General features: G+C 38.8%; 1 protein-coding gene across 1 annotated transcript in view; it reads left to right on the forward strand.

Annotated features, from left to right (window-relative positions):
* The window catches only part of stk10 (serine/threonine kinase 10), a 51413-nt gene that overhangs the window by 10750 nt on the left and 14392 nt on the right, over positions 1-26271 (forward strand). The window contains exons 2-8 of the mRNA XM_055017351.1: positions 2838-3002; positions 11757-11805; positions 12908-13057; positions 16838-16910; positions 18988-19182; positions 19827-19908; positions 25796-25930. Of these exons, the coding sequence (XP_054873326.1) occupies positions 2838-3002; positions 11757-11805; positions 12908-13057; positions 16838-16910; positions 18988-19182; positions 19827-19908; positions 25796-25930 (849 nt within the window). The remainder of the gene's footprint in view (positions 1-2837; positions 3003-11756; positions 11806-12907; positions 13058-16837; positions 16911-18987; positions 19183-19826; positions 19909-25795; positions 25931-26271) is intronic.

The following is a 26271-nucleotide window of genomic DNA, read 5'->3' on the forward strand; positions in this document are numbered from 1 at the left end:
GGAAAAATCGACACACAGTAGGTACAGTTCTGGAGTAGGTAACATAGAAAGTTTATTATAGTTAATATAGTCTTGGTGCAATAAAATACATATTTATTACCGCTATTATTGTAGTTGTTGCTTAGTCATAATTGCTTTTTTCGCCAAATAAATGTCATTGAGTTTACCAGACCCACAGCTTACCAGCAGCTTGAGGCAACATTAGATATTAGCATATCCAATCTAACTGTCAGCGGTCCAGTTGCATTGTGGGTAGCGAGGGAGCCAAGTTTTGACAAGGAGAATGCTTGGAATAGAAAAAGATAATATATCTTGTTTCGACAGTGTCACAGATGTGGAATGATGAATTACAGCTAGAAGAGAATGAGAGGAGTCATAATGTTTGGCTTCTGCTGCATGTTGCCAAGATGATCCCGTCAGTTATTTCTCTTGTCTTGTGTCTGTGTGGGTTTAGTGTTCTCACAAGAATTCAGTTGGAGTCTGCCGTTGCGTGTGGTTTTCATGTGGCACCTCATGATATGGTTTTTCTTTCTTTGGGCATATTTGCTGTTATCCAGTAGAGCCAAAGAGGAAATATGGGGAAAGGGAGCAGAGGAATGACCTATAATAAAGGGCAGGCTGGCCGGGAATTAAACCAAAAACTCAATTCTGACGACATTTGCATCCATGTGGTATGCACTCGAACTGCTTGGCTATCAAGTCGCCTTAAATTGTGTGTTTGTCTGAAGCCACGGTTTGTGTTTTGGTCAGTATATAATTGCGGGACTTTTTGTAACATAGTTGACATTTTTGCTGTTTTCAGGTCTAAAATCAACATGGCCGCCTACAACCAAACACTACATGGCATTTTTACAGAAAGATTCTTCTAAAATATTATATATACACTTGAGTAAAATTGAAAGTTATTTCTAAAGATGACTAAAAACTAAGTCTAAAATCTAATGTCTTCTATGTCTGTTTTTTTAAAGCCAAAAATGAACCATTTGCGTTGATCACACAACACAAACCAAACAATTTTGCACTCCTCAGCACAACCATGAAGCCGTTAGTGACTCTATTGTGACCAACAGTCAATTGACAAAAATTCAAGGACATTTTGGCTGTATTCGACTGAACTGCAGGCTGTGTGACTACACAAAGCTGATAGGAGACAAATACAGAAACACATTTAGAATATGTAAGTAGAAATTCAACTTTCTTTTTTTTCTTTTTGTTTTTTCTTTCTTTTTTGCAATATGACATGACAACTGTCACACTACACAGAGGACATTTGACTTTCCTTTCCTTCTAGCCATGGTAGGCCTGTTTCCATAGAGGTGCAGAGCAAAAAGGTTCACTATTTGGAAAAACCTTTGCTTTAAGGGTGATGGCGCAGCACCAACAGACACAGTACATATAGCCGTAACCCTGATATATGCGCCACGTATTGAAATCAGACCCCAGACAGTGAGTTTGTTGAGTCTAACTGTGTTGTTGCAGGGAGCTGAGATGTTGGCAGAGCAGTGAAAGTGTCTGCTGTCTCATCCTTTACTGCTGAGGCTTGTTAACTGACTGACTGACGGTTTGATGGCAGGAGGAGACGTCCTGTTGACTCACACTGTAGGTTAGTCTGGTGGGGGGGACAGTTGGGCTTCCCTGGAACTCTATTTGTCAGTCGCACACACCCGGAGTCGCGGCGCACTGCGATGAGCGTACGTTGCTGTGAGCCTCATCTGTTTATTCAGATGTTTTCCCAGAGCTGCTGTAAAGCATGAAGGCATCAGACCCCACCAGGCTGTTTAGTCTGCGTGTTTCTGCAGGTCACTGGGTGGACGATTGCTCACAAAAGTGCACACAATAGTCCCATTTTTCACCAAGATGTAGCGCTGTACAGGAGGATTTTCTTATCCTTCATCCGAATTTCACACTCTTACTCACCGACTCCATCGCTTCTTCTCCAACAATCAAAGGCATCACCTCTTGCATGCCACAAACATGGAGAAAAATCATACGACCTGAGAGTTTTAAGTGATATTTAAGTTCCTCCACCTTTTAAATTCTCTGTTTTCTTGGATTGTCTCTGCTTTCACTCTTCCATTCATGGATCTGAATATACGGTTCTGACCACAGACATGCATCAGTGTTGTGTTCAGCCACAAAATCCCATCAGTCAGAATTCACAACATGCTCTCTCTAACACAAGGATCATGTGTTTGGTGCCACGTGAGTCACACTATGGTTTGGCTGTTTTGTTGCTTATACCAGGAAGACAACACTGAATAATCTGCTTTATGTTTGCTTCTCCTTACTGCTCGGAATTAGTGGAATTCTATCCGTGTGTCTCGGTTTAGCCATAGTGACAAATGTGTTTTTTGGTTCCTTTGTCTCCACAGTTGCTCAGTGAGTGTGTAGAGCTTCCTTTCTTCCTGTTTTGGCTTTAAATGTTTTTAATCACTGTCCTGTGGATCTTGGATGTTTTGGCTACAGCTGGGACAGAAAAGTGCCGCACAATACGTTCATCTTTAGTGGGAGTTTGAGATTTGTGAAAGCTTCACATTGGTCATAGCCTGTATTTCTTGTTTCACCAAACCTTCTTTCTTACATATTGACACTGTCCATTTGATTTTGATGTTTGCCACTTTTAATATAGCACATAACAAACACTGCCACACCCTGCAAGGAAGATTAAGCGATAACAATTGCTCTCTGGGAAACCGAAACTCTTGATTTTATGGGATAGTCCTTTATTTACTTTTTCTATGAGCCTAAAATAGATCAAGTAAGATACAATAATCAGTTAAAGAGTCTCTCTATTGCATGCTTAAGGTAAAGTTGTGCTCCTTTTTTGTCTTTCTCAGGCCAAAAACAAAGAAACAGGAGTTCTGGCTGCAGCCAAAGTGATCGAGACAAAATGCGAGGAGGAGTTGGAGGACTACATGGTGGAGATCGACATCCTGGCTAAATGTGACCACCGCTACATCGTGAAGCTGCTCGATGCATTTTACCATGACAACAAACTGTGGGTAGGTGAAACCAACCAGCAATAGGAGGAAACCACAGATTTGTCACCTCTTTCTGTTTCCTGTGCCCTTTGTTGAATGCTATTAGTCTCACTACTGACACTATGCTATAAGACAGAAACAAAAAAGTATAATAATCTAATTAAAAAAAACACAGCGATTGACTGACATCAGCCTCATCTTCTGCCTTCACAGGACAGTTAGTTTCCTCTGTCTTGTGGACTTTCTGTGTCCATCAATTCAGTTTTCTTTGCAAGCTTTCCAAACTGAGCCACAACACACAAACTCACAGCAGGGAAGTGCAAAAACAAACCTGTTAACTGTGTATATTTTCCGACTCATGGGATGTTCGGTTTCACCCCGCGACAGCCTTGTTGTTTTATTGCAACGATATCTCATCTCGAGCATCCATATTTCTCCTGCATATGAGAGCTCTGCTGAAAGATAATGATAAGAAGCGTGGATCGCCTAAGTGGGACTGACAGAAGCCCCCCCAGGGTGACATAATGCATCAGAAACGACCCCGTCTTCACCCTGGTGTTACCACTAGAATGAAGATGGATTTCATTTCGCCGTTCTCTACTCTTGAGTTATTTTTCCTCTCCACGCTCGCACACTGGGTCAAGAGTAAACTTTTCAACTCTCTCTGTAATCTCTCACTCCATCAGGCCAAGACTAATACTAGTGACCTCATGCTGGGGCACGACCTGGAATATTTGAGGACTTACAAGAGAGCGTTAAGACTAAAGATAGTTGTTTTCTTTTTTACCTGGACCCCTCCATGAGCAATGTTACTATAAACACAAAATTAAATTTAACGTGTGTATTTTATACAGAAATAAATCTAAGAAGATCGTTTTTCTTTTGTTGTCTGGTGTTCCCAGCAGTAAATACGGTTGTAAGTGCATTGTCAATTTACTAATCTATAAGGTTTCAGTCATGGCTGATTTGGTTTCCATAGTAACAGCAAGTTTGAGCTTGGTCCAGCAACTGTTCCATCAGCTCACAGCACAGCCATCTAAACTCATGCTGATTTTAACAAAGAGTTCAGTCAGGAATGTTTGCATTCAAAATCTGATTCATGGAGAAGTAGTAGTGAGATGTAATAAAATTTTCCACTAAAGCTGACTACTCTTAAATTCCTTCAGCTCACTCTGACTGCTCATTTTTGTTTTATTATCCTGTCGTTTGACAAAGAAATGCTGGAAATGACCAGTTTTGATTCATTGGCCCTGTTTTTGAAGAGCATTTACAGTCTAACTGCAGTGACAAATGCATTTCCTGTGATTCCTGCACAGTAAATACTAGTCAAATACTTTTCATGTGAAGTAGAAGGCAGCAAGTTAATACAGCTAGGACACCTTATATGGAGAGGAAACCACGAGGCTGTTGACTGTGATGTATAATTGTGCTGCATTGTATGCATGTATGTAACAAACAATATGTGGGGAATGCCTTATGTGGTAGCTGATCTGGTTCCAGTGTGGAGTGGTGAAATCCAGGGAATAAACCAGTAAACACAACTCTATAGTGAGATCATCAATAGGGGGATCATTAGTTGTCAAATCATCCTATTTGTAGAATAATTCCTGCTCAGTATTTCTGTTTTACTTGGAACTTTTTCAAATCAGAAACTATGCATATTAAAATGGTATTTCTGACATTTTAGCGTAATATATCTAATACTTTCCAAGATCAGATTTCTTTAACTAAGTGCCCATCAACCTACTTTCAGCAGATTTTTTTGCACATTGAAATTTGACGCTATTTTTGGATGACAACATCTCAGGAACCATTAAAGTTAAAAGCCTAACTTTTTTAGAAATATTTCTCACCATGCCATTAAATCAGAAACTGCAGTATATTGGCCAAGTAGACTAATTAGTCTCTGATTTATGGGTGAGTTGAACATAAAAAATCACCATGAAAAGTCCTATCTTTGTACACACATTTACAAAAAAATTGACAATACATCAGTCAGCTAGTGAACTGAATGCTTGAAATTCCCTTGGGATGAATAAAGTGTCCATCCATCCATCCATCCTTCCATCCATCCATCCATCCATCCATCCATCCATCCATAATGCAAAACATGTAGGAAACATTTTATTATTATGGAATACTTGGTCACAAAAATGAGCTTTTACATAAAGAAAAAATGTCTTGGAAAGTTATATGACATCTAGCTAAAATTTCTCAGATGCCACTTACAATATCCAGAGTTTATGATAACAAAGTTTCAAGTAAATCAGAGATTATTAAGCAGAAGTCCCCTAATGATCTTAAATGGAATAGTCCAGACGTCAAATTAAGTGACTGTTCTAGAAGAAATGCAGCCTTGAAAAGGGGGATCAAAAATGGAGTCTCGGTTTGCAAAAATCAAACTCCAGGAAAAGCTAAAATGATTGAATGCAGCACAAACCTGACACACCTGGAACCTGACAGGCCTCTTCTGACTAGTCCTGCCCTGGGGTTTGCCTACACGCACGCACACGCACACACACACACACACACACACACACACACACACAGCTGGATCACAGTCCCAGAACTGGCCACAGCTGTGTCGGCCATAGCTGGAATTCCTGAGGGTGGAAGGTGAACGTTCCCCATCAGTCAAAGCGGGACTGTGTGAGACTGTTAGTTTATGCTGATAAGCCAAATGTACAAACATCCCGGCCTGTTGCTTTCACACCACAAACTCTCTGTGGCTTCATTGTTGCCACGCTCGCCTCTCTATGTCACTTCTGAGCTTTTAGATCTTGCGTATTTTTACACTCCTTATGCATTAGCGTAGAAACCAGCCCCCAAATGAACATGAATTCCTGACGAGACTACAAAGTGAGCAGTGAATGCACGTCATTTCTCTGTTTGTGTGTGTTCGTCTCAGCATCTCAACAACAATTAGCCCAGTGGTTGGTGGTCAAGCATCAGTAGCCTCCAGTTTGGTGGACCGGGCAGAAGTAAATTGATGCATTCCAGCGTCGACCCACCCGTCCTCGCTTTCTGCTGAGCACGAGAGGGGACAGAGGGGAGGAAGAAGACAGTGAGAGAAAGGCTGTTTGTTCCACTTCAGGAACAATCTGGTCTTGAGGGCTCGTGAGGCAACCAGGCCCACAGCGTGAGAAAAAGAGGCCCTTTAACATGGGGGACGGGACTGCTGACATCAGCACACGGGGAAGAACGAACAGTGAGAGACATAATGGGAGGGCAGTTAAACAGATGGACAACAATGCGATAAACACAGAGAGAAAGAAGCCATTATTTAGTCTGTTTAATCCAAATCACATAGAACACGTTGTTACCAGCATATGGAGCCGTGCAGTTTGTAACAAGAGATATCCCTCCCTGAAATTCCTGCTTCACCCCATAGGGACCACTTCTCCAGTGGAAAACTTTGGATTATTTATAGCAAAATGAACAATGCTTCTAGGAGGATTTTTTTTTTCCAGTGCTTTTGAGCTCTAAAAACAAAATCCCATCAACCTCTCATAATCTATTGGGACAACTGTCTACAATGAGTAATTAAAGGAATATGGTATTAAGTCACTTTGGTGAGCCAAGTCTAGCCAATTTATAATAATAATAATAATAATAATAATAATAATAATAATAATAATAATAATTATAATAATAATAATAATAATAATAATAATAATAATTTTTATTATTATTATTATTATTATTATTATTATTATTATTATTATTATTATTATTATTATTATTATCATACCAGTCATAATCATCACAATAACTTTATTTATATAGCACCTGTTAAATATAGAGTTTACAAAGCGCTTCACAGATGGGACAGAACATTAAAGGAGGATATTCTGGACAACCACTGAACAACAGAAAAGAAAAAGTCAAGAAATACACAAGTGAAATAAAAGAACATAGAGGGCAAAACCATAAATACAAGGCTAAAAAATAATAATAATAGTTGAAGTAATAATAAATAAATAAATAAGTGAATAAATAAAGAGTTAAAGACAATAAATAAAGTATGAAAAAATCAAGTGGATGATTGCTATAATGATGATAATAAAAAATAGTAATAATGATGATAGTAATAATGATAATAATCATAATAATATTAGTATTAATAGACTACATCAAATTATTTAGAAGTAGACACTGATTCAGCAGGTTTGACATTATAGAGCCTGATTTGTTTTTAACTCTCGTGTCGTCATGCGGGTCAAAATCGACCCATTTTAAATTTTGAAAATGTGGGGAAAAAAATGTATATTTTCACAGTGAAACTTCTGATGTCCACATTTTCAACATTTTTGGGAAATCCTTGAACATTTTTTGGTGGAAAAAAAATGTTAAAAATGTTTCTTTAAGAACATTCACAAAAAATAAAATTTTATGTGAATGTTCTTAAAGAAAACATTAGAAATTTTGCTGATGTATATGTAGTCACATCAGATATTTTTAGGATTTTTTTTGGAAGATTTTTACTCATTTTTTGAAAATATTTACAAGAATTTTCTTCCCAAATTTGGGGGATTTTTTAAAAATAAAACTTTTAAGGGAAACTTAAGGAATTATTGGACTTTCTTCCTGAAGGTTTTGCAAATTTTCAGAAATTTGGGAAATTTTTTTGCTGATGTTTTTGAAATTTTTTCAGACAAGGAAGCAATATTTTTTGGTGCTTGTAAATGAGGACAACAGGATGGTTAAGATCCCCTGTAAGAGCCTTTATAGGTGTACAGCAGCGGATAAATCAGGGGATCTTGTTGTGTCCCCAGTCTGTATATATTATGAGGCTCTTACTATACAGTTTCTTGGTTCTTTTGCACACAGCAACACAAGGACAGTTGTATGAGTACATTACATTTGCCACTATTTACATACAGCGAAACTCCACATAATGGCATCGTCTCTGGTTGCTAGGAGGCTTTGGATGACACTGGAAAGCCTCAGCACAAGTCGCTGTGTTTGTTGGCACCACCTCACACTCTAAAACACACTCCAGTTCACACACACACACAGATCACTGAAGCATTAATCATGTTAATAGAGTGACATAGTATAAACAGTGTGTCTGTGTGATTCACTTTTTTTTTGCCTATACAGTTGTATTTCTTCCTTTATTCGTGATTACCGTTTCAAAGCGCGCCCTTGTTGCCCAATGACCTTTTTACTGTCCTTTGGCTTCTGACAAAGTGAAGTGTGGAATCACTGAGCTGTGAGTTGGAGGAACACTGCAGTGTCAGCGTGGCCTGCTTCATTTGTTTTAAAGCTTTTTGGGTTTTGTAGACTCTGGACAAATTTGACCAGTTTAATTTAAAAGAAAGGGTAAAAAAAGATAGGCGGAGATAGTATCTTTTATATGACGATGACATCAATTCAATTCAGTAATTTTTCAAAATAAATATAATCTCTTAAGACTAAAACGGCAAATCCAAAGTTTGTAGACTGGACAAATTTGACCACCTTGACTCAAAAGAAAGGGAGAAAAAGGACCCTCATATCTTTTATAACACAACAACCCGGCTTAGTTTAGTGATTCTTCAAATTAAAAGTCATGTCCTAATAGTAAAACACTAAATTAATGCACTTAAGTGTAATTAGTAGGTAGTTCTGTTGCTTTCTGCTGAAACCGAAATGTTGGCTTTTCCAAACAAGTATCATGTGATGCATTAGCTGTCGGTTTGATTGATTTTTAGCTCTTCTGTTTGTCTTGGAGAGAGTGAGTTTCTTTGTGTTCAGCCCACAGTGGCTATGCTTTACATGCAGTTTGACCAGTCAGAGCGCATTTTTTTACTGCAGTACAACATGTCATCCAGGAGGGAGAACAAATCTTGCTGCAGAGACACTGATGACAACAGAAACCAGTGGCCGCTGACACAGTGGTGTAATGTATAGCTGTTTAGGTTGGCCTGTACAGTGTGATACTACTGAAGTGTAGTGCAGTGAATTTATTAGGGTGGTTCTTAAACAGAAGAGAAATAAAAAATAATGTGTGTTTGGTTAGAGGTGAGTATGAACAGGGAAGTGGTTTGTGCTGAAACGTGTCATTACCCACCCTGTGTGGTGTCAACAAAATACATAAATAGGGTGTGTTCTCAAACAACAGTATCACTATGATCAGCAAGACTCTGTCACAATCTAACTATTTCTGTAACAATCTAAAGTAAGTTACAGCCAGAAATGTTCATTTTAAAGACTTATTTTCTTAATTTAAGTCCTGAATGACAAATATGATAATGTGTCAGGTGATGTTATTTATATCTTTAAGCCTGAAACGCAGAACTATTTTCATTTAAAAACATAGTTTTTGCACTGAGCAGGTATTTGACAGTTGAAATGTAAATTTCTCTGTTGAGTTTGTAATAGAGACACTGTAAATGATCTCAATGCAATTTCTTGTTGGCCTGTACACACATATATATAACAGACATCTATAAGCCAGACCCAGACTGATATACTGGTTTGGCTGATTTTAAATTCATTTTCTTATCATTAAAACACAAACATGTCATTTTAAGCCATATTTTAGGTGCTTTAGCAGCTTACTGAGGTTGGATCGTTGAATGCGGAGGTACAAAAGTTGGCAGCAGTACAGCATTTATCACACGTGCCAGACAGTCCATCTCCTGTGTGTCATACAAGGAGAAAGATGAAACCGTCTTTAAAGCAGACATGACAAAACTGATGGGGCTTGTCAATGTAAACCTCACCAAAGAACATTGTTCCACTTGGAGTTGCACACCAGGATCGACATCTTCTGTGCCTTCTCCAGCGTGTCTTCATGTGACTGCGTGTGCACAGGGGTGTGCACAGTTGGTTGCATTCAGATTTGCCTCGTGTGTTTGTGTGCGTGTGTGTGTACCTTTTGTGCGTGTAATTTTGCGTAGGGCTTTGTCTGGGTTGAAACTCCACACCTTGTCCAGCATCCGACTGAAGGTTTGACAGTCTTGTCATAGCAAGCAGTGATTATATAAGAATGAGGTCACTTGGCAGGTATGCTGCACAACACCGAGGGTTAAAGATTGATCACTGGGAATCAAAAGATCATCTGCCATCAGACAATTCTGTGTCAGACAACCCTGTTTATGAGCTGCTTTAAACATGTACACACTCAGTTTTGTAGAAAAAAAAACAAAACTCCACAGGATTAATTCATCTATATTTTGTTTGATTGTACTTTACATGAATAAAATATTTAAAGTCTTTTCTCCGTGTGCTTATGTGTGTGTCGGAGGGTGACTGACTATGTAAGGAGAGAGTGTGAAAGGTGAAGAAGTATTCACCATTTAGGGAGATGCTGAGCTGGTATTGTGTATTTGGCAACATGTCCCAAGACGTGTGTGTAGCTGAAGCCTGGCATTGTATTGAACATTTCAGTTTGAATCCGGCTGTCACCTTCTGTAAACTGTGTGTTTTGTAATAGTTTCACTGAACAGGGAGGCCTCTCCAGGTCGTGATGACATAACTTTAGCGATCAGCAAAGACAGAGATGAATGAAAACTTTAACAATCAGCTGCTAAAATGTTTAAAGCGTGCACTTGTGCTTGAGGTTAAGATGATAAAATGTGGACACAGTATGTTCATGTTTACAGGCTTCCAGTTTAAACATATGCAACTCAGACTGTCACTGCTGTCTAAGGAACTATTATGAAAAACATATTTAATTCATTTACAGTCTAGAAAAATTTGCAATTGTTTGATATCTGCACCGCAAGCAGTTTTAGCATTTTTTTTTTTTTTGCGACTGTTCACCAGGAGTCAAATTGTACAATTTATTTCAAGTGCACACTAGTAGGAAAAGGGGTAACTCTATATACTATTGATTTTTTTACTGCTTATATTACTATTTTTATTTTATTATTTTTTGTGTAATTGTTGCCTATCTGCTCTGTGCAAATACAGCCTCCAATTCAAATCAGTTCCGCCAAAATTATGACTTGTTTTGTCACGTGAGTGTTGATTACAACTGAATGGCTTCATGGTTACACAGAGGAGTGCAGAATTTTTTGTAGTTTTTTACAGTTAATTTTTTGCAAATTTAAAATGGTGTGTAGAATAAAGGAATTATGATGAAACATCACGTCATCACAATTCAAGTATCTTGGTGTGACTCTTGATTCCACGTTGTGCTTTAAGAGCCACATTAAAACAATAACAATTCTTTATGTACTTTTTGTAATGAGCTTTTATTGCAGCCTATTGTCCTGTGCATCACTGTTGTGTTTTTTTTTCTGCTTTTTATTTAATCTGCCCAGAGACTGCGGATGTAAATTAACATTGTTGCTATAATCCAGCATATTTACGTTTATTGCTGTCTAAATAGGCGTTCCTTATTGTGCACTGTCCCTATCAAATAAAACAAAAAAACAAACAAAAAAAAAACCTTTAAGCTTAGATATGGTTCGTTTGAGCAGTTCAAGGACCGCTGGAAAGTTGAAAAGCTGGTGATTTTTAAACATTTTTTTGCAGTTTCTGACACTGATTTCTTCTTCTGATTTTTAAAGACGACATACTTTCTATCACCCTCTGGCACATTTCGTGGTTCAGAAGGTTTAAAGCAATTACATGTCAAAGCCTGCTACTGGTGTTATATGACATTTCTAAGAAAATAATAGCAGTGAGGCAATGTTCAGAACACTCTTGACGATCTGTTCTTCCTGTCGCTTCATTTAGTGCCAGAACAAATAGTTTTCAGCTGTCAGTTTGTGAGTTTTTACTTTGTACTCGTATATTCAGGGCCGGCTTGAACCTCGTCTCTTTTCTCCCCTTCCTCAGATCATGATTGAGTTCTGCCCTGGAGGTGCTGTGGATGCCACAATGCTCGGTAGGTTTCACTCGCACATCTCTTTAAACACTCCCCCTTCCTGACTGTCACAAAGCGTTGGGTTCCACACCTGCGGCGAAGCTTTGGCTGCACCTGTGCCTTCAGCAGTGACTCTGAGCAAGTTTATATCAGGTCAAAGCTGCTCTGTGCTGGGTCAATATATAATTGCAGGACTTTTGCTAACATAGTGGACAGGTATCATAGTTGACATTTTTGCTGTGTTCAGGCCTACAAATCAACATGAACACCTATAACCAAACACCACATGACATTTTTAGACAAAGATTCTTCTAAATATTATATATACAATTGAGTAAAATTGTTAGTTGACATTTCAATGATATCCTGTCTTTTTTTTTTTTGATAAGTGATGGTTTCCATAATAAATAATTATGGAATTTGTAAAGACATGACCATAATAAACATAAAAAACTTTTTTTTTAAACTTTTAATAAAAATGTATGCAAGATATATCCCATGGACTTCAAAATTCCCTCAGTTATATATTGAACCTGCTGCAGAGCTCCAGTACATATGGTGAAGAATCATGAGAAAAAATGTAGAAAATCAGCATTGTACTGCTGCAATACTATACATTTGCTCCAGTCATGACCACATACTACAGCTCCAATAATCTGGCCTTGAATACCTTCAAGCACTCAGACATAGTGGAGTCCTCCGGTGTGGGAAACCCCCCGGTCTGTTTTCACTGGATAATCCACATCCTCATAACTGTCTGCGCCCCTCTGCAGCTAACACAACACAGGCAAAGTAGAATAAAGTCTAGCAGGGCAGGACCAGCTTGGATGCGTGAAGCGTTTTTCTAATCTGGGATTACTTATCCAGCAACACTATCTGAGCTGGTATCACAGGTTTGCCTTGTAATGTTTTCTCTCGAGGAGTTCACACAGTAGTTCGGTCCTCGAGACTTTGTGACTGTATGTAGACTAAATACGCAATCTGCCATGTGTGCATAATAGCTCCTCTCTGCTAGTTCTCTCAGCTCTTGCTTCCATTTTGCTTTTGTTCTCTTTTATGCTCTTCTTTCCACGTTTAACCTCTCCGTCTTCTCTCCTGCCTCCGCCTCTCCTGACCTTATCAGAGTTGGACCGTGGACTGACAGAGCCGCAGATTAAGGTGGTTTGTCGCCAGATGTTGGAGGCTCTGGACTACCTCCACAGCATGAAGATCATCCACAGGGACCTGAAGGCTGGTAACATCCTCCTCATGCTGGATGGGGACATAAAGCTGGGTAAGGATTTGGTTTCAGTTGCTGTGATGTTCAAATGTATAAATTTCAGCTTCGTAGAAATTAGTCATCATGCATTCATCATGGTGTCCAAGCAGATGTAAGTAGATAAATGCTCTAACGTAGGTTTCAACAGACTCTAGTTTGGAATTAACATTGAAAATCACAATATTTCAGTTTAATCCAAAATATGTGATTCAATTGAACTGATACTTTCAACTTTCTAGCAGTTGTTCATTATGGTGTCCAAGCACATAGTAGATGTACACAAATGCTATAAATTATGTTCCAGCAGACTGTAATTTAGAATTAACATGGAGAACCACAATGTTTCAGTCTAATACTATTCACTGGGTTTGACCTACAAAAGACTGAACCAGTTATGGTGGCTAAATCTGGACCATATTCTGTTTCTGTCCAAGGAAAGTATCGCTAAAATGATGATTAATGCACCATGAAGAAGAGTACAAGATGTAAAATACTTCTTTCAGTTTCTGTGTTTTGATGTATGTTCACCGAATCGAACCCAAAAGCAATAAATTCCTCCTCAGAATAAAAAAAAAGGCTAGACTCCAGCATATGGATTGTTGTAAAACAGAACATGAGGTGTTTAAACCCATTTAGTCTTTCACAGAGAAAACCATTTTACTGCCACATGGTGCAAGCAGAACTAATTCTTAGATAAACTCCATGTTGTTGTAGAACATTGAAGGTTATCTCTGGAGCTCTGATTCATTGTTTGCTTGGCATACATGCATGCCACACATACACACTCGGTCCGAGGCCCTGCGCCCCTCCTGCGGTGCCGTCAGAGGATCTGAAGCCAGCGTTGTGTGGGAAAACCGCTTTCTGAGAATGTTGCATATTTTCATTTATTGGCTTTTTGAAGAGCCCTCCACATTCTTCACATTGCACAGCTGAAGTTGTGGATCCAACCCAAAGACCCGTGTGTTTTGGATCAAAGTGTAGCTTTCCTGAAAAGGGGAAATGGTGTTTAAATGTGTTTCATGTGAGTGCCAGTTAGGGAAGTGCAGATTTTTGTCAAAGGTTGCCCAATAGTTGGATCCTCAGATGTAAACCTTTAAACAAGAGTTTCTCTTTTGAATGCATGCTTCGCTTTCTTTGCTTGGCTTTCTGTCATGACCAACAAACCAAAAACACTAAGCAGAGTTACTAAAGCCTTGTTCACACATAGTTTTTATAATGTTGCTTTTTATATGTGTTTTGGCTTTATGGCTACATAGCAACTGGTTTTAAGTCACTGAACATTGACCTTTTGGAAAACTCCTTCCAGACTTTCAAAAACTCTCTTGCAGGAAAGGAAACTTAGAAACAGTGACGCCGACACCCACATTCACTTCCTAATTGGTTCTTATTGGTCACTTCTTATCCTCAGCTTATTGGTCACACCCCTATGACGTGACTCTGCAACTTTTCTGCTTTCTGTTTACACCGGCACGCACATGACCAGTGAATGATCATGTGATCTGGGTTGACGGCTAAGACCAGTGGTGTCAAACATGTGGCCCACGGGCCAAAACCGGCCTGCCAAAGGGTCCAATTCGGCCCCTGGGACGATTTTGTAAAGAGTAAAAATTACAGAGAAGACATTAACTGCAAATTGTAAATTTGTAAAACTATAGATTTAAAATAATTTCTGGACAAATTATTTTGACAATAAAGTAAAATATACTGTTTATTGTTCTTTTGTCGATTTGTGTCTCATTTTTGTTATTTTTTGTCTGAGTTTTGTCGTTTGTCTCATGTTTTTGTCGTTTTGTTTCTTGTTTTTGTCATTTTGTTTCCTTTTTTGTTATGCTTGTGTTTTTTGTCTTATTTTTCATTTTCTGTTTTGCTTTATTCTTTGTTTTGCGTATCGTTTTGTGTTTTTTTGTCTCTCTTGTGTCGTTTGTGTAATTTTTTGTCTCGTTTTTGTCGTTTGTCCATTTTTTTGCCGCTTTGTTACTTTTTGCCTTATTTTTTGTCTCTTTTTTGTATTGTGTCATTTGTCTCATTTTTTCTCGTTTTGTTCTTGTCATTTTGTGTCTCATTTTTATAATATTTTGTCTTGTTTTTTGTTTTTTTGTCTTTTCTTGTCCAACCGTTATTGTTTTAATCATAACTAAATGAGTCTTTGTAGACACACTGCGATCTGTAAGTTGTATTGTGTAAATGATAATCTGAGACTTAATACTGCTCAAATTGAATCTATTTTTCTGAAGAAACTTCAGGTTGTTCATAGTGTTTTGTTCATTAAATGTAAACAATTGCTGAACATACTTTTTTGCATGAAAACAAAGGAAAAATTTGGAGTTGTATGAGTTAGTATGCTGTAATTTAACGGGTCTTAAGATCAAATTGAGCTGAATGTGGCCCTTGAACTAAAATAAGTTTGACACCCCGGGCCTAGACAGAGATTATGTATCTGAAATGAAAATTTTCAAAATAAAACTGCATTTTAGATTTAGACTTAATGTGGATGTGGACTGACAGCGTCTTTCTGAGCCTGATGACACTTACTGGATTTGGTTTTATTATCATTTCCCTATTTTTTTTTCTTAATTTCAAATGATACATTGTATCAGACGCTGTGCTCACTAAGCTCCACTTGGTACTTCCCGTTAAGATTCTTTTTTTCCAAGGCCTTGAATTCCTCCCTTACACGCCACAGTTAGATATAATCACTGGGAGTTGCCCTTCTAAATGCATTTTGTCATGACACAGACTCATTTACAGTCTCCAAACTTCTGCCACTGCTTGTTCATTCAAACAACACGGCAATTAGCTCTCTCTGAGGTCAGCCAGTTGCATCAAATCTGCCTATAATGCGTGATTGTGCAATTCAACTTTTTTAAAATCATGTTTATGAAATGCTTTCGTGACTCCATCTCTAACCAGCAACTCGACCAGTTTCAGTAGATTCATACATGTATGGGAAGCAGAATGTTAATTACAGCACAAAAAGCATTTCAGGATGAAAACACAAAAGTCTTAACTAAAGATATTAAGACTTTTCCTATTTTAATCCATTTGGATTTCCTGCTAAAACACTTAATTGTAGTTGTTTTGTAGAGAATCAAAGTGATTCTTTAGGGGAACATTGGATTTTAACTATATTTGTATGATTTTTACTTGAATATTTTAACATCTCCCACCACAGTGACATGTAAACTCTTTTTCTTGGTATAATAACAGTAGTAGTTACATTTATTGTCCCTGGAAGAGAAGAAATCCTCTCCGCAAAAGTTTAGACTGCGACAGTCCGAATGAACGTTTGACCGGGAAATCAAAGAAATTTGAATTGTAGTCTGCGAAAACCGAGAGAGCCATTTAAGTCCCTGTAATAGAACATGCCAGTTTGTAATTGAAGCAGTGAGGCTGCTGCTGCCTTGTGTGCAAAATCTCCGGGCCTCTGCCAAAACTCTTCTCCACACCGGCCTTGCCACACATAATATTCTTACTCGCAGAGGAAAAACGTGTTCGGCCAAAATGAAAACAACACCCCTGTAATCTGAGGCCAATGTTAGGGAGTTGGGGCAACCTGTTTGGGTAAGAGGGCTGCTATACATTCACTGATTCTGGCTTTGTCTCTCCGCCCATTGCAATGTCCTGACAGATTTACAAGGTACAAACTGTGTGTCTTCTACAGTACAAGGGGAAACAAAACATGGACATTGTGTGAAATATGATTATTCCTGTTACTTAGAAATACTTCTGGTAATTTCTTTCAACTCTCTTATGTCATTTTGTACATTTATTTATTGCCTTTCTTCATTTTTGCAGCTGATTTTGGCGTGTCTGCAAAAAATACCAAAACCCTGCAAAGAAGAGATTCTTTCATCGGAACGCCATACTGGTGAGTTATTTCCTAAGTTAATTGTTTTTAATTAAGAAATCATTGCAGATAAAATTACCAGATGTCTATGTTTCCTAATACAATACGTTCAGTACAAAATACGGCGAATACACCCTTGTGTATTATCACTTAAAAGTCAAATGAAAAGCTAGTGTGTTCCTTCTAAGTAGAGCAGTGGGGTATTTGCTCTTATATGAAATTAAAAACCATTTAGTTATGCTGTATAAAAATATAAGCCCCACAGTAGGTACCCAATGCAAAAAAGTCCTAAACCTTTCATTGCTGTGATTCAGAAAGCAAATCACATCGGTATATCTACCTTTATTTGTGAAGACCGACTCAATCCTCCTTGGAATGGAGGATACCAGTGTGGTGCAAACTTTGTTCTGCCATTCTTTGTTTTTTTGTTTTGCTGCAGGGATCGTGTTGATCTACCTTTCTGTTTAAAACGCCACAAAGGTGTTCTATTGAATTCCTGAGTGGAACTTGGCCAGCTTGAAGCTTTCATGTCTTTCTTCTTTAGAAAACTCGTGTGATGTTGGCAGTGTGCTTTTCATCATTATCATGACGGAATATCTCTCTTCTGCCGACTGCAAATCATCATGTCAGGCAGTATTTTAGTATGTTCAGAGGCATTTATAGTTTTATCTTTAAATGTCATCTCTCTGACAACTTTTCCACTTATGCAGTCCCATATGATCACACTCCCACCTCTGTGCTTCACTGTCAGGACTATGCTTCTACTGTGGTAGTACTGGCCGGGTCCATGACAGACATGCTGAACCCCAACATGAGTCGAATACATTTATCTTGGTCTCATCTGACCAAAAAATGTTCTCCCACTATTACTCAGTCTTATTGTCATATGCTTTAGCAAAGTTTAATCTTGCCATTCACAGCAAACAAGGGTTTTTCTTTTCTACGTTGCTGTTCATACAGGTTGATGGTATGCAACTGTCTCAGCTGTCATAGAAATGTTAGTTTCCATTGATAACTGTTGGCACAGAGTTATCAATAGAAATTAGAGTGTAAAGCACCTGAAATGACCCCAACAGGTCATTTCAGGAAGCCGGCCACAGTGGCTTGATTCTACACCTGCTGAATACAGTTGCAACTTGTTCCTTTTGATCTCCGGGAAGTCTCACAGTCACATTTTTCATTTCCTCAGCTATTTTTTTTTCCCCACATGGAGTCATGATGCAGACAGAGCCACAGGAAATAGGTTCAAAGTTGAACAAATATTGGTGTTCAACGGTCATTTTGCATCTCTGCTCATGCAATTACAGTTATTAGAAACCACACCTGTACTCGATTTTGCTTCAGTGAACAGGTTTTCATCTAATTTTTCATAAAAAATACTTGTTAACTTAGAAGAAATGCAGTCATTAATAAGTGAACTAATTTTGAATAATTTTACGTGTATCTCATATTGTACAGGAGTGTGTTCATTTCTGATGTGTACTGTACCTGACAAATCAAGACAATTCATTGCCTCGACACAACATTCTCTAAATCCTGCAAATGTATTCTGCCGGTGCAACCTCACTTGCATTAAACAAATATTTATGTTGGAATTATCCATATAGAAAATCTGAAAAACTGTGGACACAACAACCATCCCTGCGCATATATTTGCTTGGTGGATTATGAACTTATTGATGCTCACTCAGTGCCCTCAGTGCTGCTGTTGTAACAACAGTGCAGTGTCCTGAAGTCAATGGAAACAGTTCTCAGCGAACCGTGTCCCATAGGTTTATTCCCCTATGTGAATATGACTGGAGGTGGTTAACCATTGACTACAACAGGTTATCATTCATCAGTACCTACCCAGCTCAATGAAAACAGGACTGTACCTCTGGGTTGCAAAATACTGATTAGAAGTTCAGTGACTCCAGATGGTCATTTTTTGAGACTAATCTAAACATAGCATCAGCTGCTCTATTCATTAAATACATACATTCAACACAGAAAAAAGTTACTTATATGGTAAGATGCATGATTGCTTTCATTGAGGATTTTTTTTCTGTTGCACACTACAAGTGTTCAACCTTTATATTTTTTTGTTTGTGTGTCTCAGGATGGCTCCAGAGGTGGTGATGTGTGAGACGATGAAGGACGCTCCGTACGACTACAAGGCTGACATCTGGTCTCTGGGAATCACTCTGATCGAGCTCGCGCAGATCGAACCTCCTCACCACGAGCTCAACCCCATGAGGGTGCTGCTGAAGATCGCCAAGTCTGAGCCTCCGACCCTGGAGCAGCCATACAAATGGTGCAGATGAAATGGATCTGAATTTATCTTTCCTACAACTACTCAACGACTGTGTAGAATAAGTTAGGAAGAGAAAGCAGGCATATGCTACCTGGGACTAACCTGAAATTAAAAGCCAAAGTACCATGCATGCAACTCCTTCATTAGTTACAGCACAGACGACGCCAGGTTGAATCAATAGAGTCTTATATCTTCCTGTCAAGAGCTCACCAGGTCATTTCATTCCATTCGTTCCCTTTTTGTGCTCACTCAGTGCACTGTAATGCACTGTAGACACTCCATGTATCAGACTGTCCTCCCCTTCACCACCTGCAGTCCATTTTGCCCTTTACAGAACTACAGCAAAAAACTCAGCACTTGCTCAAGCACTTGTGCCAAACTATGACTTTTTTTCCTATCACTTTTACGAGAGCGAGTGTTCCATAGCAGCAGATTTATTACTGCAAAAGCAAAGTTATCAGGTGTCTGAGAGGAGATAGGGGAGGGGGTGCTGACTCATCATTTCAGTTTAAGCAGCTGTGTGCAAAGATGATCCACGTCTGCCAGCATCACTATTGGTTGTGAAAATGTTTTTTTAAAATGTTGTTCCTTTACATCTCTGTTTGTGATTAATGCTTGTATTTCTTGTGTTGTTCCCCCCGCAGGTCACAGGAGTTTAAAGATTTCCTGAAGAAAGCTTTGGATAAAAACCCAGAGATTCGCCCAACTGCAGTCCAACTCATGGAGGTAGTGTGCAGTTACATCCTAGAGAATATATCACACAATGCTGCAGTTAGATGTATGATCAAACGTTGTCCTCTCTCCGTCTTTATCTCGCACTGACACACACATGCGGAGCAATTTAATCTTCTATTTTAGGACATGAATAGAGCGATCTGTGCCAGGAGGAGGGAGCGGTGCCCCGTGGAGGGTGCAGGCATGGGAGTAGGGGAAAGAGTAGAAGGTGTACAGGAAATGGAACAGGTATATAAGGAGTGGGATTGTGTTACAGAGTGGGAAAAAGTTAAGTGAGAGCTTAAAAGGTGCAGCAAAGGGCGATGAAGACTCGGGGCTTTTAGAAACTCACTTTTGAAGCAGGTTACTTTTTTTTTTAAATTCACCTTCGTGTTGTCTTCGGGTCTAAAATGACCCGGCGACTATGTTAAATAGCACAGAAAACCCCCGAAATGACCTTTTTTCAACTTGTAATTTGCTGATTTTTCCTAAAGTGAAATTCTTATTATTGTTGTAGGTTATATACCTTGTGGGTGGAAGCAATGATTCAAAAGATGTGAGAAGATTTGTGTTTTGTCATTGAATTTTGTAGTTTTCCATTCCATTGACCAGTATACAGTACACTGTTGTTTCCCTTCAAAAATGCATTTTGAGCTACTTTCTGCACATTTATGGTACTTTCTTCGGCTAAATAAATAATGTTTACACCTATGCAGTACCTTTAGCAGCAATAATAGTGTCAATAAACCTCTACTTTAGTAAAGAAACAGTTATAACGTGTGATGTAATGAAAATGAGTGGTGTCCACTGATCAAATGCAGTCTTTCTGCCCTGTGAAGAGCAAAAAAAACAGACATTCACAAAGTTTGTGATGCATGACAGGTTGGGTTTTCATGTAAAACAGATTTTTAGTTGAAAATTCAATGAAGCTGCTCTATTTTAGAGGCTCAGGGGAGACGGGTCATTTTTCACCCTTAGGACAAGTGGAGTGTTCAGGATCTTTACCCTTCTGTTGTCCTCATTTACGGGCACCAAAAAATATTGTTTCTTTGTCTGAAAAAAAATCCAAAAATTCAGCGAAAAATTCCCCAAATTTCTAAAAATTTGCAAAACTTTCAGGAAGAAAATTCCAATAATTCCTTAAAAGTTTCCCTTAAAAGTTTTATTTAAAAAAAAAAAAAAAATGAATTTGGCAAGAAAATTCTTGTAAATATTTTCTCGAAATGAGTAAAAATCTTCCAAAAAAATCCTAAAAATATCTACATATATATCAGTAAAACTTCTAATATTTTCTTTCAGAACATTCACATAAAAATCAACCAAAATCTAGCAAAATTCACTGGATTTTGGTTGATTCTTTTGTGAATGTTCTTAAGAAACATTTTTAACATTTCTTTTGTTCCACAAAAAAATGTTCAAAGATTTTCCAATAATGTTGAAAATGTGGACATCAGAAGTTTCACTGTGAAAATATTTTTTTCCCCCACATTTTCAAACTTTAAACCAGGCCAATTTTGACCCGCAGGACGACACGAGGGTTAAGGAAGTGATCATTTCCAGAATAGTTCTTCTTGGGTCTTCCATTTGTTTTCCAGTAAATCCAACAATGCTTTCGGGTGGGGCAGCTCATATCAGCAAACAAGTGTACCAGGGGTCTAGTTAAGGAGGGGCTTATGGCAGTGATTTTGTGCCAATATCCCGGGAAGAGCTTCGACAAATGTTTCCAGAATTCCAAGCATCGAGGAAAAGCAGTGCACGGGGTGTGGATTAAAGAACGAGAGTAGCATCTATTAAAATTCAGAACCACGGTTTCCTGTTTGTATCCCACAGCTGAGAGAATGCCAGCTATTTACATTCCTGCTCCCGGCCAATGGTGCGCCTGGATCCCCCTCAGCTCGCCACCTCTGGCCAATTAGAGAGAGGCGCAGATGAAAATCCTCGACCCCGGGCCCACTGGGAATTCTGCATGTGCTCTTCAGTAGGGGGGAGAAAGAGACGGGCGTGGTCCGGTTTTTGGTGCCGTGCTGGAAGTTTTAGATATTTATCATGCCTGCTGCGCCTGTAGCGGCTGCAGATACTTGTGCAGTGATGGCATTGGATTCTTGCATGTCGGATGATGTCAGTTAACAGGAAGTTATTATCAGCAAATGTGGCAAGTTTGCAGATTTTGTAATGCTATTTCCCGCTGATGGAGTGCAGATATTGTAATGAATCAAAGAATAAATTGAGGTGTGTTTTAAAAAGAGGAAACTGAAGCTTCTTGAAGTGTTTATCAGCACGCTTTTCATAGAAAACAGGAAGCTTTTCTGCAGTTTTCTACCTCTTTCAGCCACTCTTGCCTTCTTTCTGTCCCACATGTGTGCCTGTGAGGAATGTATACACAACAACATGACACAGTATCAGTCACTGTGGCCGTGTGGTTGGCGGGACACCATCTGGATGACTAGTATTATACCGAACGCAGCCTCTCCTCCCACATAGTTTCTCATGGTCAGGATTTTTTATGTTGTTTTTGGTGGAGCTTCCATCATAAGTGTCAGAGTAAAGCTGTGAGTAGTTCCCGTGAGTGTTACACAGAGAGAGGCTTTTTTTGGGCAAAAAGATATATAATTAAATTTGAAAAAGTGTGAGCACCTCGTGGTGAGATTGAAATCTCAGACAGATATTTCAAAATTTGGATAAATAAAAGTCAGCTTTATTTATATAGACTGAAATTACTACTTGCTCCAACCTCGATGCTTCCCCAAACTTAACCTAAACCTAATTATAACCCTTAACCTCTGAACCACCCTTCAAAGACACGAGGGCTGACCAGAATGTCCTCACTGATGCTCTAAAGCTCACATTTATCCCGACAAACACAGACGCACCAAAAAACACACACAGGTAGCCCTGCTCTGGTAACCCCGTGGGCCATATTGTTCACATTTAACCTTTTCACAGCCAGCCATGCGTCCCAAATCTCCAGCCTCTCTGGATCTTAAAGCAATGTGAAACCTAAAAAGAGAACGTAAGCTTCACTGATCCACTTCTTGATCCACAGTGTCGGTTAAAAAAAAAAAAAAGAAAAAGAAAAACATAGCTAGATTTAACAAGGCAGCAGTGCTTCACAGTTTGCCTTTTTTCTCCCTTTGATTTCAGGGAAGCTGTGTTTAGCTTTAGCACGGGAGGTTTGATTTAATTTGCTAAAACAAACATTTTGAAGCTGAAGTCCCAGATGTTTGCTACTGCAGGTATTCTGTTCATCTGATCTCTATCTTGTTTAATCCGGTAATTACTTTTAACTAACAGTGTAGGTTTAGGTCTGTATCTCCCAAAATCTGCTGTAGGCCTTTAGTATTAAAGGAGAGGAGTAAAGCTACAATGATTAGCTGATTAGTTGATTGATAATTGACCACAGTTAAATCAAACTTTTCTTCCTTGTAGAAGCAATTTTTCATACAAAAGTTCCAAACAATAAAATCTGTTGCTTTTCATTGTTTTAACAGATATCTCTTCTCGGCTCCTTGAGCTTGAAGAAGTTCTATTGGACATTTCTCAAGTTTTCTGATCTTTAATGAATCAAATAAATAATAGATCAGTCTATAATTTATCATCTTAGGTGGAGCAATCCAATACACTTCTTCTCAAATCCAGCAAATATCTTCTTACTGTCCGCTAGCTCTCATTTCTCTGCACAAAGCAGATGGAAAGCAAAGGTAAATGAGGTGAAAATGACAGTGAGAGCGAAAGGGACAGTAAATGTGGCAGGTATCTAAATATGCTAAAAAGCTCAATGTTTCTCCAAAAATCACCTTTAAATGATTATGAAGTTTATCATTAGCTTGGAGCGCTACATAGTACAAAAATACTTCAAAAAGATCTTGGCCTCACCAAAAAACGTCACAGAAGAAAGATTGTTCCTGCATTTATTTTTTTTTTAACATAGTCATCTTTAACTTCAATGGACTTGATGTTCAAGCTTCGTCATCTCTTCAAAACTCACATTTGGCTGCTTCTGCTTCTTCCATTTCTTGGATTGTTTCTTTTACTTGTTGCAATTCTGATGCATAATACTCCCCAGTAATGGTTTGAGGGTTAGGGTTTTGCAAGACATCAATCATGAGAAATCTGTCCCTGTCCCAAAACACAGAAGACATCACCTTACTGACAGATGCCTGTTGCTTGAACTTTTTGGGAAGGTGGAGAACCGATGTGATTTCCATTGTTTGCAGTGATGTAAGGCTTTATAGTATATCGTTATGCCCTTTGTTTTGGCTCTTGCATCAATGTCTAGTTACCAGTATCATTAATCCTCATGGTTATGTCTAATTAAACACCAGGCTTCTTCATTTTCTTCCTGACTGTTTTCTCATCGAATGGTTCTAGTTGATTGTTTTTAATAATGCACAAGTTGGGTTATTTATGCACTTTTGCTCTTAAATGTATGCGTCCGCTGCAACTCCTTCTTCCAAACATGTCAAACTGAACTTGTTGCTGTAAATCCTGAAGTCTCAGCATATGTTCGTCCCCCTCATACCACCCATGTTTGTGTGGCTTCAACAGTCTGTTAGCCGGTCACTTGGGAGGTGGCGGTGCGGTCATTGGAATGTGAATCATTTCAGTCGAACTGTTCGGCGCATCTTCATTTAACCAGCGTGGCCGCCGTCCCTTGCTAAGCTTGTGTCGAAATACAATTTAAAAAAAAAAAAAACCTGCTGTTATCGAATAAGGAAAACAGCCAGAGAATTATATATTTATATGTAATAAATCTTGTTGAATTTCAGTTTCATGCTGGTTTTTATTGTGCAAATAAATTTGCCGTGTTTGAAATCAAAACACAATTAATAGCAGCAGTATTTCTGCAAAATTTAAAATCTGGCCCAAGACTGTTTGACAGTTAAATGGAAGAGTAGCTTGTTTTGCATAAATGGAATTCAATAAGATGGAGCAACATAGACAAATAAAAATATACGCCAATGTAGACAGTATGCACAAACAAGAAAAATACTTTATTGGATATGGATATAAAGCAGTTAAAAATCGTAATCATGTATCCGTATTTCCGCTGATGTACAGGTAAGTGGCACTTAGCTTATACAGTACTCATTAGGCAACAGCTGACTGTTGTTTGCCACTGGAGAATCTAAAAGCTGAAGCCTAATGCAGTCCTCAAGGATAAGCCCCTGAACATAAAACAACTGCGATCACCCACAACAAATGTACACACACACACACACACACACACACACACACACACACACACACACAGTCTTATACACATTTCATGGTCCAGCACCACTTGTGGCTCTTTCCCCTTTGTCAGCTGTTCCAATTAAATTACACAGCGGTACAAAGCATCTGAATAATAGATGATCAGCCTTTTATCCAGGCTGCACTCAGCTTTTAATTTAGCTTTTTATTTCCCTTGCACTCAGCTTATTATTATCATTGCCTTGTTTGCGCCGAGTCAAACTCTGCATTTGCTCCTTAGGTGTTGCGGAACTAAAAATGCATTTTGCTATTTTAAGTGCATGATGTTCGAGTGAACAGGGAGAGTTGCATTGTGAGGCTGCTATTGTTGTTCAGGAACTGGCAGGTGACAGATGGAGTTTCCCCAGCAGTGAAAGTTTCTTGTGGCCTCGTCTTGCATTCTCTTGCTGCCCCGCGGGTAAATTAGGGCACTTAGCTGCAATTGCTTTATTATTTTATTAGTAGGATTAGATTTTATGGTGCAGCCTGCCTTAATTTCACTGCTGAACCCTTGAACTATGCCTTGTATTCAGCGCAAAGACAACATGCAAATGCTGTGGGGTGTCTGCAGAGTTAATTATACTAAAATTCAAACGTGGCTTTTTAACCAGCTATCATTCTACGTATCTTGATGCTTAATGCCCATCTCTCCTCATTGTGTCCGCAGCACCCTTTTGTGAGATCGGTGACGTCCAACCGTCCGCTGAGAGAGCTGGTGGCCGAGGCCAAAGCTGAGGTCATGGAGGAAATAGAAGACAATAGAGAGGAAGGAGAGGAGGACGACGCCATGGAACTCACTGTGGTACCAAACCTGGATCTTTTTTTTCTTCTTTTCCACTCCTGCAATTTCTTCTTTGTCATTGTTTGTTTCCAAAAAGAGAGTAAGCAGTCCAGTCGCTTTTCTGAAAGGTCTTGTGGCTTCAAGCTGTTGGTTTGTACGAGTGCACGTGATTTGGTTTCACAACATAATAAAGGGACAGTAGATGCTGTGAGTTGGCCTCCACAGATTTACATGCAAGTAGCATTTTCTTTACTAACAGTTAAGGCATTTTTCAGTTTTTTTTTTCTTCCTTCTTGCTGTGTGGTCCCCAGAGGAAACGGATACGTAAGAATTAGATAAAGGCCTTAATTTCAGTGTCACCA

The sequence above is a fragment of the Amphiprion ocellaris genome, chromosome 14 (genome assembly GCF_022539595.1).
Source record: "Amphiprion ocellaris isolate individual 3 ecotype Okinawa chromosome 14, ASM2253959v1, whole genome shotgun sequence".
Lineage (NCBI taxonomy): Eukaryota > Metazoa > Chordata > Actinopteri > Pomacentridae > Amphiprion > Amphiprion ocellaris.